Raw genomic sequence first — 16,487 nt, forward strand, 5'->3', positions numbered from 1 at the left:
TTGAGAGTTTCAATGGTTACATAGTCATTTCATACAGTTATGGGTTGGATTCTCTTACATGCAGCGTTTTCAATATTTAAATGGTCAGGAACTGAATCCAGGTTAAAACCAATGTACTTTCAAGGGTGAATAAGAATACAATGAATCACTAAGTTTTAAATATTTTTGTTTCGTCATCTCCAGTGCTGTAAGTTGGCTGGTATGCACCAGTATGTAGTATTTAGCACTTTTATATTTTACTCCTCAGCGTACTGGGACATTTTTCCAGCATAGGGTGTGTACCCAGATCTTTTTCTAGTTTCCCCCTGTAGTCTGTACCACCCAGTCTTCCCCCAACATCTCCATAGTTGAAAGCTTGTAGGCAATGCAAATTTATACAAACACTGTCTGAAAAGACGTTTTTAATAATTTTAATAATATATATATATATATATATATATATATATATATATATATATATATATATATATATATATATATATATATATATATATATTATAATATAATATAAAAGACGTTTTTAATATCCCACTTAAAGGACAGGGACTTTTTTGTGTCAGTAGGTAACTTTATATCAGAGATGACAAAAAATCATATGTGGGGTTCCCCAAGGGTCCATCCGGGGTCCCCTCCTATTCAATATCTACACGCTCCCTCTTGCTCAGACAACAAACAACAACATCAGCTACTATAACTATGCAGACGACACAGCTCTACATCACCATGTCACCAGGTGACTATGTGAACCTATTCAAGCGCTGAGTAAATGCTTAGAAAAAATCAATGCATGGCTGAGCCAACGTTTTCTCCAACTGAATAAAAACTAAACTGAAGTAATTATTTTTGGATAGTTGAGCAATCAAGATTTAGTGCACAGCTTCAGTTCCCTTAGCTAGAAACCACTGATCAGGCACAAAATCTAGGTGTAGTGATGGACTCAGACCTGAAGCTCCAAAAGCATATAAACATCATTACATGCTTCAGCTTTCTATCACCTGAAGAACATTTCCAGGATTAAAAGACTAATGTCTCACTATATGGGAAATCTAGTGCATGTGCTATATATCTTTAGTCAAATTCATCTCTGCAACAGTGTTTTCACATCTCTGCCAAAAAAGCTGAGCAGAAAACTGCAGCTTATCCAGAACGCTGCTGCCCACGTCCTCACTAAGACTAAGAAAGTAGAGCACATCACCCCAGTTCTAAAGTCCTTCCACTGGCTCCCTATATCTCAGAGAACAGGCTTTAAAATACTTCTGTTAGTCTAGAAATCCCTGAATGGCTTAGCACCTAAATACATCACAGACTTGTGTGTATCAACCAGCCAGACCACTAAGGTCTTCTGACACTAGCCTACTCTGCAGAACCAGATTCAAAGACAGAGAAGCAGCATTTAATTTTTATCTAGAACAAACTCCCAGAGGACTGTAAAAATGCAGAAACCACAAATTCCTTTTGTTTAGAATTGCCATTATTTGTTAATGTTAAGGTTTGTAGTCCAACAAGTGTTATATATATCTAACCTACTGCTACTATTCCAATGGAATGTGCTTTCCTCCGCAATGTTTTTTCTGTCTCTGTAATGCTTTCTTTCCTCAGTAACCCCCCTCCCCTCCCCCGCTTATCTACAGCACTTAGAATTGTGTTGTTACTGAAAAGTGCTTGATGAATAAACTTGCATTGTGTGACATGGGATGAAGGACCCAGATTGTAGCTCGGAAGGCGTGACCCTAAAGCCAACAGGTAGACTTTCCAAATAATGCTAGTTAGTCCAGGGTAGTAGTTCCCACACTTTTAAAGTCCATCATATGTTACAATCATCGTACTGTTATTACTCTTCTCTCAGGAATATCAATTGCACATTTCTGTAAATGTAGCCTCAAAATCATTGCTCAAAAGTACCTTATTTCATCATTACTTGTGAAAGACGACTTATCTATGTAAAATTTGTCATATCACTTGCAAAGGGACTGATACCAAAGCCTCTAAGGGGCCATAAAAGCCATAATTTATTCTGCCACCCTCACAAATATATATACATTTTTCATAAACATATATTCTCTCTCTCTCTCTCTCTCACACACACACACACACACACACACACACACACACACACACACACGCACGTGTGTGTTCTTCTTACACATACATGTTTTTTCCCTCTCATATACATATATTTTACTTCTCTACATATATTTTTACTTCTCAAATACATATATACATACTCCTCATATATACTACTCACATATACATGCATTCTCTTCTCACATACACAAATAATCCTCATGCATACATTCTCCTCACACTTATGCACATTATACTCTCAGACACATTCACCTTTAGAATAGATATATAGATAGACAGACAGACATTATCAATCTTCTCATCCATGTATTTAGGGACACAGCAAGTTCCTACTCAATTAGGAAGTAACTCTGACATGTAATTTTCTTACGATGATTTACGCACAATTTTTTTCAATATATTATATTTGTCTAGTTGTTTGTGTATGCTTCAGTTTTTCTTTTCGCTTTTTTCAATTATGGATGTAACCACTTTATGGACCATTTTGATGTCAATCCTTCTCAACATGGTATTTGCTCAGAGAAATGATGAAGGCCACTAGCGTTAATCCATTGTCTATACGAGGGATAAGGTGTTACTGTAGCTGTGGCTAACCAATCCATGAATCCTGGAAGTCGACCAGAAATAGCAAAAGAATTACAAAGGAATAACAAGTGGGGGAAAGCCAACATACATGGAGGAGGAGATACAGACCCGTACTTCCTTCTATCATCATGAGAAATGTTCGATCCCTAGCAAACAAAGCAGAGGAATTATGTGCTCTGATGTGCATCTCCTGCTTGCAGCATTGTGTTGGATTGAATTGCTTCAAACATATTAAATTCAATTCAATTCAGTTTTATTTATATAGCGCCAATTCATGATACATGTCATCTCAAGGTACTTTACAAAGTCAATCAAATCATACATATTGGTCAAAACATTTCCTACTTAAAGAAACCCAGTTGATTGCATCAAGTCTCTCCAAGCAGCATTCACTCCTCCTGAAAGAGCGTAGAGCCACAGTCGTCTGCATTGTTCATGGCTTTGCAGCAATCCCTCATACTGAGCATGCATAAAGCGACAGTGGAGAGGAAAACTCCCATTTAACAGGGAGGAAAAACTCCAGCAGAACCAGAACCAGGCTCAGTATGAACGGTCATCTGCCTCGACCCACTGGGGGTTAGAGAAGACAGAGCAGAGACACAACAAGAGAGACAAAAAAGCACAGAAGCACACATTGATCCAGTAATCTGTTCTACATTAGATGGAAAAGTAGACGGGGCGTCTGCCTCACGGACCAAAACTGGGAGTTGGTTCCACAGGAGAGGAGCCTGATAGCTAAAGGATTTGCCTCCCATTCTACTTAAGGGCTTTATACGTGAGGAGAATTTTACATTCTGTTCCTGTTGATTTAACAGGAAGCTAATGAAGGCTTATATATATATATATATATATATATATATATATATATATATATATGCTTCACTACACTCCCCTTTTTTGTCTCTGGTCAGGGATATTTTGTCGAGGGCCTCTCCATATCTGTGCCTTTACACAGAAAGTGCATAATCTCAGAATGACCAGCGAGTGGGACATAGGCGTTTTAATGTGACCGTTCCGATTACTTTCATCAGTAACTCTCTGAGAAGCACCCATTGTTTGATACTGTGACCAAAAAAGTTGTACATGCTCTCTATAGTGTCATAGAACTAAGAGCAAGGTTGAGATTACGAGCAGTGCAATAAACATAACAGGCACGCCCAGGCTATGGTTTTTAAACTCTGACGCTGATGATTATGCTGATGTACCCACAGTGGCTTGAAAACCCGAAAACACTTAATTGATCTGTTATCTGTTGCGATATCCATGTCATTTTTAAAGATGGTTACGTAATGGTAGACCTGAAATTTTCCAGTCTCTTATTACCTTTGCCCATGCATTGTTTTAATATGGGGCATTTCGGTCTGCAAAAAGCCAGCAAGGCTCACAGTAAAAGTAGTCTAATTTGAGGGAATAGTAGATCCAGCTGCAGGGAAGTTTGATCCCAACTTTAGCGGCAGAGGTTTAATAACTTTCTGAAAAACATTGATTGTCCTTGTCAGTGGGGAAAGGACCTTTGGGTCTCCATGGGCCCCTCTTCCGAATATATATATATTTCAATGTTGCCATCCTGGATGTTCTCAGCAAAATTACCCCAATTAGTCAGAAAACATTCCAAAGGAAGGGTTTCATCATCCGCGCTCTGGGTGTTACCTGTAGCTGGAGGAGAGCTGCAGGTGTTTTCATTTCCAGTGTCCAGTGTGGGTAAGGAGGGGCATTGTTTGACAGACGCAAGTTCTGACTCATCCCTTGAGCAGTTACTACTGAGTCCCTGATATCACCACTGTAGCACCGAGAGAGAAAGAATTGGACATAAGCTTGGCAGTTGGGCTGCTACAATTTCCAACCGCCAACAGTTCAAAACTAACTTACAAATCGTGTGTGATTGTTAGAATTGCTGCCTGTAATCAACCTGGCTCCCTGGCTGTGCTAGCCCTTTTGCGAACATGAATCACTGCCAACCAAAAAGTCGAGTTCATCTCCAGGATGGCAAACAAAATGTGTCCAGTTTTTGTAACTTGGCTTTTCATTGCTCTTTTTTTTCCTTTTATATTTGCTTTGTGGCTCCACTTTTATGCTTATATGAAGTTTCACTCATGTTAACCTAGTCTGTAAAAATACTCCACCTCATCTATCTGTGACAGATGATGATGTTGGTATACAGTTGGTGACGTGTTTTACCTAAAATGCACTTGGAGACGATATCGGGAATCCACTTGTAAATTTGAAGGTCACAAAGTTAAATGTGAGAGTGAATATAAAGCCAGACATGCAGCGCAGCATTTTATTCAATATTTTACACCTACTACATAACTACATCAGTCAGTCTTGTAAGTTTTTTTAGCAACCATGACTCCATCCTGAATCAGACATACAGTATATAAGCCCTGTTTAAAGATGGGTGATCATAGGTAAGCCATGTCCTGACCGCCTCATGGCTGTGCCAGGGGCACGGCTTTCCTGAGCCCTACCTCCTATCCGGTCCCTTCAGAATGCTGGGCCAAGAGCATGATGTCCCCCCTAAGGCCTCACCCCTGGATATGAGCCATGATTAGTCATCCTCCATGAATCTGAAGTAATAAGGTAATAAGGTACTTTTGTGTAACTATTTTAGTAATAGTAATATCATCTTTATTGTCATGGAAACATACATTACAACGAAATTTGTTCTCTGCTTTTAACCCATCCCCTTGGGGAGCAGTGGGCTGCCATATGCAGCACCCGGGGAACAATCTGGGGTAAAGGGTCTTGCTCAGGGAGCCAGGGTGCCAGCACTGGGGATCAAACCAGGTACTTGCATCCTACTCTGAGTGTAAGCGCGCTGCTCTAACCACTAGGCCAACACTCCCCTATTTTCTGGCTGCATTTACAGAAATGTGCAATTTGATATTCCCGAGAGAGGAGTGTGCAAATAGGCAATAACAGTACAGTGATTATTGGTGCCGACTTAAGTAATATACCACAAAAGACTCCTCCCTTGACTTTTCTCTTTTTCCTCCATCTTTGGTATTTGGTGGACCTGGAAACTGGCTGGCAAACAGTACAATTGAAGGTTGGAATGAGAACGGCCAGGAGCCCCACCTACTGGCCAGGAGGAGTTGACTTTGTAGCCTTCTCCTTTAATAATCTGGGAAAGTAAAATTTGAATGAGATTTAAGATACAATTGGAAGTGATGGGACTGGAGGCCTAGTGGTAGGAAAATGTAACGTATTGTCCTGGAGGTTCTGGGTTCAACTCCCTCAGACTGCCAATCTTGGTCTTTGAGCAAGACCCTTAGCCCTAGAATGCTCCCTGGGTGCTTCATAGTGAAGCCCATCCCTTCTCTAAGGGATGGGTTAATGCAGAGGATGTTTCATTGGAATGTATGTTTCAGTGACAAATAAAGATGTTTTTTATTAGCAAAATCCATAAATTATACATCATTGTAGTAGCATATTCTGTGTTTAGGTTGCTAATAATTCATGGGCTATTTAGATTAGGTTTCTTGGCAACAGGCTTACTTGGAATTACAGGGTGCTTCTAGTCAGTCTCAGTTTGAAGAAGCTCAAGTCCCATGGCAAAGTAGTCATGGTCATTATTTGTAGCCATGCAAATTTTTTCCAACTTCTAGTCACTGGTTCTTTTTTGTACAGATTTTGTCACCTTGCTAGAAAATAATCTAGACGTAAGAGTTGCAAAAGTTCTTATCTATTCCCTAATGTAAGGATATTGATAGAGGAAATTGCAATTAAAAAGTTCTGGTACTGAGAACCCTGTGCAGGACGTGTTACTATGTCTGAGAAGCAAAATTGGTCTGTTGGCAACACAGCCTTTTTACTAGAAACTTTAAAAGAGCACAGAATTTGAAAACAGCACTGATGAGAGTACCTAAAACAAGGTGTGGGTAATGTTGGGGTGCCCAGAAGACACAGAGCCGCAAACTTTTGCATTTGTTTGCTTTTTCCAGCACAGTCGTAAATAACTTTTGTCACACCTGCTTTTATTCTGAATAAAAGCTGGTGCTTGTAAACTCACATCATGATCAGATTAAGGGATTGTGTGCCCATATAAACAATGTATTCAGATTATGTTTTCTTTTACTATTGGAATATCAATCCAATCAAGGAGTTTTGTGCATGTAGCTATTGTTTAATTTGTGCCATCAGGCAAAATTTTAATTACAATTAGAATGCAACAACTGTTATGAAACACATTTTATTCCATTTGCTGTAATTTTTAAAGGTGCAAAGCCACGTTATTTGACTTTTTTTAAATGTAAATGTAAGTAGCTCACTCTGGTTGCATACAAAGTTTTTATTAAAGATTATCATGTCCTCCTGGCGTATTAGTTTTTGTTTTGGTGTTTTATGCTTTGTTTTTTCTCAATTTGCTAGTAAATAAAGCCTTTTTTGTTTATTTCCGAGTTCATCGGAAGTACGTACTGCACATGCACAGCAGAGGTTAAAACAAGGAACAGCTAACGCTTATTAGCATCTCCCTGTGAAACAATGAAGAAAGGTTCAAGATCCAGTGGTTAAAAAAAACACACAAAAATTATTCCAAGAGGGAAACGACTGGAATCTTACCAGGAATACAGTATGACCGTTGGTGTTTACTAAAGCGGACGCTAAACCTGCCGAGGCTCAGATGTGACAGCAGGGTAGAATGATATGAGTAAATGTTTTGATATGAGGCTGTTGAGGTTTTTGTAGATTGGTTTATTTAATTAATAACGGTTGGTCTTTGATCATGCCAAGCTGCGGCTTTATTGAGAGGCATTGCAGAGGGTCAGGCTTGATTCAGCATATTTACAATTGATTTAGAAATTAAGCAAACAGGCATTATGATAGTTCTGCGCTACTTCCAGTAGATGTCAGCATGTCTGTTTGTACTTGTTAATCGCACCTGATAGCAAATAGGACCATCAAAACATTATCAGGATGCATGCTTATTTCATCATGATTAAACGGTTTTTGGTCTTTTTCATAACCATATAACATGGCTATTTAAGAAATACTGAAATAAAGTTTACCCTATGACAATAACACTGGAGCATATCACAACTGAGTTCTATTATTTAAAGGAACTTCTGACATATATAAAGATAATGATGCAAACTAAAAAAAATATAAAAATATAAGAGGTCTGTACAGGTCATGTACGTATTTCTAAGACTTTCACTTGTCTTTATGTTTTTTCATAGAAATTTATTTAATTTGGTCCATAATCATCATTCTTCTTCTGATTCTAACGTTTCCCATGTTGGTCACTGGAGGCCGTTTTGTTCATTTCCGAGAACATTTCATGTCAGGTAAGTTCTTTTTACAAAAGTATGCTACAGTTTTGTAAGATTTTTTTTTTTGGAAGATTGTGACTATTTTAGACAATGAACCATGACCTGATACACAAAAGTCAAGCAAGGTTGCAGGATGCCATGGTCTCATTGTCTTAATTTTACAATTCGGAATCAGATTTAATAGCCACTTTTTGTTTATATAACAAACTTGACTCAGTTTCTGCTTTAATTCAGACCTTTAAGCACAAATATACAAAAAAAGAAAACAGAAATTGCTGTTTGGAAATATGTATACACACCGCTTTCTATATAAATGGAAGATGTGGTTGGATTGGTCAAAATAATCTTGGTATTGATTTTGGTACTCTGTTAACTGTTCATCACAGTGACACCTAAGGTGAGGAAATTGTCTCTTTAACTACTAGTTTTGTCAAATAACTATCTCTAGCACCAACCTGGAGGTAAAAGTCTAAACAGTTAGTGTGCAATATGTTACGAGGGGTCTCTGTACTCCTGCAGAATAGTGGTTTGGCTCCCAGGTCAGCTTTCTCCTGCAGCTTGGACAGACAAACACTGATTTGATTTATGATGTTAGTTTCACAAAAAGCAGACTTCACTCAGTTTAGTTGACCCTGTAGATGGTTGTGAGTCTCTAAGCCCCATGCGGTCCGCATCAGTGGTTGGTCTCCCCAGTGTGAACGCCTCTCTCCTCGAGGGTCCACAGGCAAAAGAGGAAGATAAGTCTGGTCTAGCTTGGCTTCATAGCAACAGTACCCTACTGAGGGGGGCATTCCTTGGTGCCTATAAACATCTCCAATTTCTTTGCTTACAACTCAGTCTGATTTATCCTCATGGCTTGATTGCAAACACACCGTAGACAAGTGGTTAGACAGCAGGGCACTTTCATCCTGGAGAGGTTGCAAAGTTCTGGATTTTAATCCAAGCAAGAACCTTAGCCCAATGAATGCTCCTGGTCCGCTGATCAGTGCTCCCTAAAGGATGGGTTAAAAGCAGGGGATGAATGTCAGTAGAAAGAATGTTGCAGCAATGAATAAAGATCTCAAACTGGCTTTAGTAAGTTAAGCTCCAGGTTGTTCGAACTGCACCATTTGACCAGCTGATACACCTCTTGTCTGTACGCACATTCATAATTGTGCTTAATCAGACCAATGACGGTGGTATTATCTGAAAACTTCAGGAGCGTCTTAGATAGATCCTGCTCATTTGCAGTTAGTTGTGTACAGAGAGAAGAGGAGTTGGGAGAGAACACACACCTGAGGAGCAGGGCTACTGGGTTGTTGTGCAGTAAAAGATATTTGTACCAGAATGCTGGAGATATACGGACAGATGGAGGCCAGTACTGTGAGTTGGGTAACTCACAGTATTTTCTGGGTTTATTGTGTCTAGTTTTATTACTATCTGAATCCCTTCATGAGCCCCAGCAGGTTACTGGGGGACCATCAGGGATCCGGATGCTCAAAAGATATCAGGGCAACATGCATGGGGTCATGTAACCTTTGGATGGTGTGTTTCCTGTGTGTGTTAGAGACCAGGATGATGGTGGAGCGTACAGATCAAGAGACTTCTTGAAAATATGAGTGCCATTTGGTCAGCTCAGGTTCTCTGGCAGTAAGGACAGATAATTTAAGATCCTTAATGTTTTCTGGACTTTTGACACTAAAAGAGCCTCTTAATATATTCCCCATGTATCCTAAATCCAGGTGGGGATGTGAGGGGGAAGGTGTTTGGTGTTGTATGAGCCACTTTTATTTCAGAGCACGATATGGACAATATGGTGAAAGGTTTAAATGGCTGCTTGTCAAACCTGGAGTAAAAGCTGCTAAGGTTGTTTGCCAGGTGGGGATTCTGTTCAGGGTGGGTGGACGGGTTTGATGTTTCTCAAAGCATTTCAAACTGTAGCAGGGGAGTCAGCTGAAAAGTTGTTTTAGCTAATTGTGTTAGTTTCTTAGCTGGTTTAACTCCTTGTTGAGCTTGTTCCATGTCTGCTTCTATGGGACCTGGTCCCCCACCGCTGTAAGCCTCTTGCAGATTCCACAGATGTAAACCACTGTTTATTGTTAGATGTGTGAAAGGTCTTAGTCTGCATACACGTGCACTCAAGGCACCAGAATTGACAAATACCCCGTTTACCCTTTTTTAACCGAGCCGAGACCAGTACAAGCTCGGTAACCGAGATAACTCTCGAGTGTAAACGGTAAGCAGACGGAACTGAACCGAGCTAGACATAACCGGACCGCGCTAAATGCAGACCAGTTCCTGGGGTGGTCTCGGTCTGTTGTTTTTTTTTTGGCCCGGTTATCTGATAAAGAGCGCATGAGCAGACCGCGTCTGGCTGCACGTCCCGATTCATACTCCATTCAGACAAATTTCAGACATTCATAATAACACTAGCTTCCTTACCATGCCACACGATTTCCAGAGATGATTCTGCTTAGCAACGTGATGAACCTCAGCGTCTGTCATTGTTTCCGGCGTCTGTAAATCCTTATTAGACGTTCGTTTGTCTCATCCACTGACCAAAAGCCGACTCCCTCAAGTAAATTCACCAATGGTTGCCTTCTTCCCCTGACTCTCCGCAAACACTGAAATATCACAATATCAAGCCTAACATCCTGAATGTTACGGGCGCCGCCGTTTTGATTTGCTTGGTTCCGCCTTCAATCCCAGAGAGTAGCAGTACCGCAGATTGTCACTAGGAGGCATGTAGCAACCAAGGAACCGAGATAGTGTAGTGTGTAAACGGTCGGCTCGGTTTGGTTAACTGATCCAAGCTCGGAATGGTCTCGGGTAGCCTCGTGAGACCATCCTGATCTCGAGAGCTTTCAAGGTTTCACTCGCAGATCAGTCTGGCTACTCTCCGTTAAAGAAAATTTGGAGCCGTTCACCAAACGAACGTCCAATCAGCGTTGGCTTTGAGGCGAGTTGAGGTGTGACGCAACGGGAAGCGCGACAGTTCAGCCTAAAGAACATGGAGGCTTCAGCCGATGAAACTAGCGTTAGCGTGGCTATCGAGCAAGTTTTATCGGAATTACAGAGTATTTATTTGCTGAGCTAACGAGCCTTTACCTGCAGCAGCAAGAGTAGCTTGGCTTGTGGTTGTGTTTTCGTCGTCGCTCGTAACAGAGCAACGACGAATCTGATTGGTTCATTTGGCCCGTCTATCACCAACATAGGCCAATCAGCTAACCAGTATTTTCGCCCCTTCCCAAAATTACTTCAACGGAAGGTTTCCAGATGGATATGCGGAGCAAATCTATCTGGCGGCGTCAGGTAAGGGGGGGGGGGGGGTCTTGGGCTCCTCAAAACTATTATTGAGCATTTTTCTTACAGATAAACCTTACATATACAAGTGCACTCTCACAAACACCTACTTAAACAAAAATAATAATTATTTGTTGTTTACCTGCTCAAATCAAAGATAAATGCAAAAAAAGATGATTGTATTGTAATGTTTAAAGGAAACTCTAAGATAACTATACTACCTATAACATATTTTGGATATGCCAAGTCTGTACTGAAGATACAAGATCTTAACTTGTCTTTGTTTTTTTTCCATAGACATAATTCCAAAATGGGAGAAAATTGCCTCAGTTGGCGGGATTGTCCTGTTTCTGCTGATTGTTTTAGGTTATTATATAAACTTTGTTCATAATTTCCGAAAATCAATGTCATCAGGTAAGTCCCTTTTACAACAATGTCAATCTTAATAATGATAATAATAATAATTGAACATCATTGATCTCACAATGAAGAAATTCACTTCTGTATTTTAACCCATCCCCTTGGGGAGCAGTGGGCTGCCACTGTGCGGCACCTGGGGAGCAAACTAGAGTTAAGGGGCTTGCTCAGGGAGCCAGAGTGCAGGCTGTGGGAACTGAACCGGGTACTTGCAACCTTCTTAGAGTGCAAGTGCACTGCTCTAAGCACTACGCTACCACTCCCCCAAATGTCTGACATATTAGGTTTTTGTGTTTTCATTGGATACATAGTGATAATTTCAGACAATGGACCATGAGCTTGTTGTGCTATTCCACACTGTTTAAAGTTATTTAATGTTTAATAAATAACTATCTGTTAGGTAATGTCCAATGAATATTGGCCCAAGAGCTGATATTAGGACAATAGTTAAAAGGAATGATTCGAACACTGGCGTTCTTTTAATAGCGCACCCTGCACACATATAGAATAAGGAGTGACAGCTTCTCTTCAAGTTCAAGAATTTATCAACAGAAATAAAATGAACATCCAGAGAACATCACTACCGAATGCTGTTAATCTGAATTATTATATTTAAATCAACAAATCCTCTCTACTAGGCCAGTGAAGCTTAACTAAAACTACCAAGCAAAATAAAGATAAAAATAAGCTAAGGAACTATGTACAAACAAAAGAAACCAAACACAAAATCAAGTGGTAGATCATCATCATAAGAATAATTCAGTGAATCCTGGTTCACTGCATATCTGGGTTCAAGAACCAAAGTTCATCTGAAGGAACATGAAATGATCTTAAATTAGCTTAACTAATTCAGAACAACATTTTTTATGTGTTTCAACTTATTCACAATGCACATCCTGAGTTAAACAAAACATTATTTGATCAAATAACATTTTAAACAATGATTTTCTCAGTAAAATTATTAACTTTAGGGATGCTTGATTTTATTAATGAGATTATACTGCCGGGAAACTAGGGGTCACTTTAGCTATCGGTCGCTAATATCGGTTAATCCTAAAGTTATACAAAAACACCATTGATATTAAATAATGTCGAAATCTACATTGATACTCCATATTAATGTGGTAATAATGCTTGTAGCACTATCAAATGATGATGGAGGGAAACAAAACAAACATTATGTTTGAAACAAATAGTAGTCGCATATCCAGGAACTGCGAAAGTTACCGGAAGCTAATAGCATTTAGGCTAGCGGACATTTGGTGCTAATTTTAAAAAGCTTCAAATTTATTCTGGTTGTAATGAGCGGACTGGATAACACAAACATTAATATTTTATTAATGTATAAAACCCTCGTGGAGATAACGTTTGTTATAACCGTGAAAACACACTCAAATTACATCGGCATGGCATAGTTTCAAAATGCTAACAGGATCTAGGTCGGTTAGCTCCATGTGTTTAAAGACACTGTGAAAATGCATTAAGTAAATTTCTTCCAGTTGGAAGCAGTGGAAGTAAGGAGGGTGAAGGCGACCATGCGACTCTGCGGCAATGGCCTAGTCGGAACGTGGTGGTTGGAGCAGGCTGCTCCGGGGTCCTTCATGTGGTCTGTAACCCAGTTGCAACGGCAATTTTAGCTCGGCTTTTGCTCTCCACTTGGGAAAATGGGTCCTGAGCCGGCTGCAGGCGGGAGGCCGCTCCACACTGTCTGGAGTCAGCATTCTGCAAAGGTTAGCTCGATGCAGCCAGCACTTCTCTGAGCCAATCAGATCCTCCGCTCTGCAGAGGACAACGAGGGTTCCCTCCGTTGTTGCTCCATTGAAGCTACGGGAATTTAGTGTCAAAGAAAGCCCATTTTACTTAGCTTGGTCGACCTTGTAGATGCTTGTGAGTCTTTGAGTCCCATGCGGACAGCATGGATGGCTGGTTTCCCCAGCACGGACCTTCTCCTCCAGAGTCCATAGGCAAGAAGAAAGATGAGTGAGATGTGGCCAGGCTTCATATCCGAGCACCATGCTAAGGGAGGCTGTCCCTGCATGAAGGCAGCAGTGTCATGTACTACAGTGTCATGGACTACAAAGTTGAACTAATGATGCTTCAGTAAAACAGTTTAACTAGAGGAGTCGAAGGCAATCCTAAACAAATGTGTTTTTAATCTTGATTTAAAAGAGCTCAGGATTTCAGCACTTTTATAGTTTTCTGGAAGTTTGTTCAAGATAAGGGGAGCATAGGAACTAACTGCTGCTTCTCCATGTCTGGTTCTGGTTCTGGTTCTGCATAGCAGGCTGGAGCCAGAAGACCTGAGTGGTCTGGAGGGTTGATGCACTGATAACAAGTCTGTGATGTATTTAGGTGCTAAGCCATTCAGGGATTTATAGACTAGCAGCAGTATTTTAAAGTCTATTCTCTGAGATACAGGGAGCCATGGAAGGACTTCAGAACCGGGTCCATGTTCTCTACTTTCTTAGTTTTAGTGAGGACACGGGCAGCAGCTGTCTGATCCACCTTTTAGGCAGACCTGTGAAAATACTGTTGCAGTAATCAATTTGACTAAAAATAAACACATGGATTAGTTTTTCCAGATCCTGCTGAGACATTAGTCCTTTAATCCTAGAAATCTTAAGGTGCTTCTTTGTCTTGTGTCATTTTCTTGTGTCATTGTTAACTCAGAGACCCAGTCACAACCCATCTTTAGTAAACTGGCTGTGAGAAGGTTATTTTCCAAGATTTTTTTCAAACTTTATTTATGAGTTTTAGATGTGGTAAAAACAGAAGTAAAACTAGAAATATGGTCTAAACTCAAAGGATAAGGAACTGAGATGAAAACTCAGGTTAAAACAACTAGAAAAAAACATTATTACAATTCAGAAAGTAGAGAAAGAAAGGAGAAGGACAAAGCAAAGATACTACAAACAAGGAGATAAAGCTGGCAATTTTCTTGCCTGGTAGATCTAAAGAGAATAAGCCCCAAGAGCGATACAAATCTTGAAATCAGGCTAATTACTGACCTAAAACAAACAGCTTCTTTAAGCAATTCTATAATCTACTCAACACAACCCAATGCAACTCCCCTGAGAAAACCAAATAATTCTTTGACAAATATAACCTTGAGAACCTTAATGAGGAAGCGATGGGAAGTCTAGAAGGAGCCATTACTAAAATCAAATCATAGAAATCTCCTGGCCTGGCCTGTAGCTTTGCTAATGGCAAAGACTTTTCTGTCCAGAAGAAGCTTGCTCTAGTTATATTTATTTACACCAACAACAGTAGAATAGAGTGGAGCCTGGCAGTGAAAAATAGGATTGGGAGTGGTGTAAAAGGGGCTAAGGAGATGAAAGGGCATCAGTTGCGCATTGTCCTCTTGTTTCTCCGGAGTCTGGCAGGATATTAATACAACCTCTCTGCCTTTGACTTTTTGACCGCTGTCTTCTTGCCACCACACGCTGGACCGGAGTGGTACTACAGTTATTCCTCACAATGTCCCATACGTCATAGGACCATTTGTTTACATAAATGTCCCCCTAGCTAATGGGAACACGAAAATTAAAAAGCCCCAGGCTTTGGTTTACCTCGGGAAACCAAATTCTGGGGCTTTAAATCCCCTAGTTTTTAATGGAAAAGGACTTATCTGAGTCATAAACTCCTTAATGGTGCGATGTCATCACTGTGTAAACCATTTCATGTAGTCGATATTGGTGCATATGTAAATTGTCCAAAGAATTTAATTAAAAAAACATCAGCTTGTTGTTTTGTCAGCCCAAATGTTCCTCCTCAGTTAAAAGGGGTGGGTGTGTTAATGATATGCAACTCTACCAAGTTGACTTCACTCTAATTGGCTACAATTATCTTTGGAAAACCGGTCAAACGTGGCCCCACCACAACACTTTCCCTCCCCATCCATACCTCCCTTCTTGGTGCAACACTACTTTACAAATCCATTATTATAGTTTTATGGCTGGTGAAGGTGTTTGCGTTGCAAGATGTCATACAAGACGGGCAAGGCCAAGTTGACCAAAGGCTTTAACATGGCAACGCGACTCAAAACAGTGGGACCGAAATAAACCGGCACATAGACCGTGGCATGGTGGGTCTACGCATATTTTAGTGATCCCTGTTGGCTTTAACAGACAATGTATCTACTCAACCCTGGCTATTCTATAACCTCCTGTTTGAATTTGTTTGATACAACCCATTAAACTCCAATGTCATCCTGAGAAGAGTAACACCTCTTTTCTCTTGAAAAACGTCTCCCCTGTTCATTTAACTGCTTCATACATGTTTAGATAAATATAGTCTGAGACTTTAAACCTGTTACATACTCTTAATATTAGTTTCACTGATAATGCACATATAATTTCACTATTAACAGTCTAGTGCTGTCATTTATTAAATATCAAGTTCTCAGCTCTCTTCTAGTTTAAACCCTGCAGAAAAAAGAAATATTAAACAGACAAAGTGATTCTCTTACATCTTTTTTCAGTTCTTTGTTTATTATTATTATTATTATTATTATTATTATTATTATTATTATTATTATTATTATTATTATTATTATTATTATTCCCTATCTTTCGTCTGTAGTTGGACCACAGTGTCTGTGGAAGGTCATCACCAAGTGATCCTTACATTTTTATTTTATGTCGCACAGCAGATTAATCATGGCAATAAAATATATTTTTTGTTGAAAAATGCAAACTTCCAGGTTTCTTATTTCCTGCCATTGCCATGGTGAATCGCGTTTTCTGTATTCCATTGATGAGGGCTTTTTTCATGCTCGCGCTCTACTTATGATGGTTGACCAGAAGCTGTGTTTAGCTACCTGGCTGATATCCCCTGTTCTAAAAC

The 16,487-nt window shown here is 39.9% G+C and overlaps 1 protein-coding gene across 2 annotated transcripts in view; it reads left to right on the forward strand.

Annotated features, from left to right (window-relative positions):
• Positions 1-16,487, forward strand: part of LOC105922636 — a 57,582-nt gene that overhangs the window by 23,581 nt on the left and 17,514 nt on the right. For both annotated transcript variants that reach the window (XM_036139678.1, XM_036139680.1), the window contains exons 8-9: positions 7,851-7,958; positions 11,523-11,639. In XM_036139678.1, coding sequence (XP_035995571.1) covers positions 7,851-7,958; positions 11,523-11,639 — 225 coding nt within the window. The remainder of the gene's footprint in view (positions 1-7,850; positions 7,959-11,522; positions 11,640-16,487) is intronic.

This window comes from Fundulus heteroclitus, chromosome 7, assembly GCF_011125445.2.
Source record: "Fundulus heteroclitus isolate FHET01 chromosome 7, MU-UCD_Fhet_4.1, whole genome shotgun sequence".
NCBI classification, from domain to species: Eukaryota; Metazoa; Chordata; class Actinopteri; order Cyprinodontiformes; family Fundulidae; genus Fundulus; species Fundulus heteroclitus.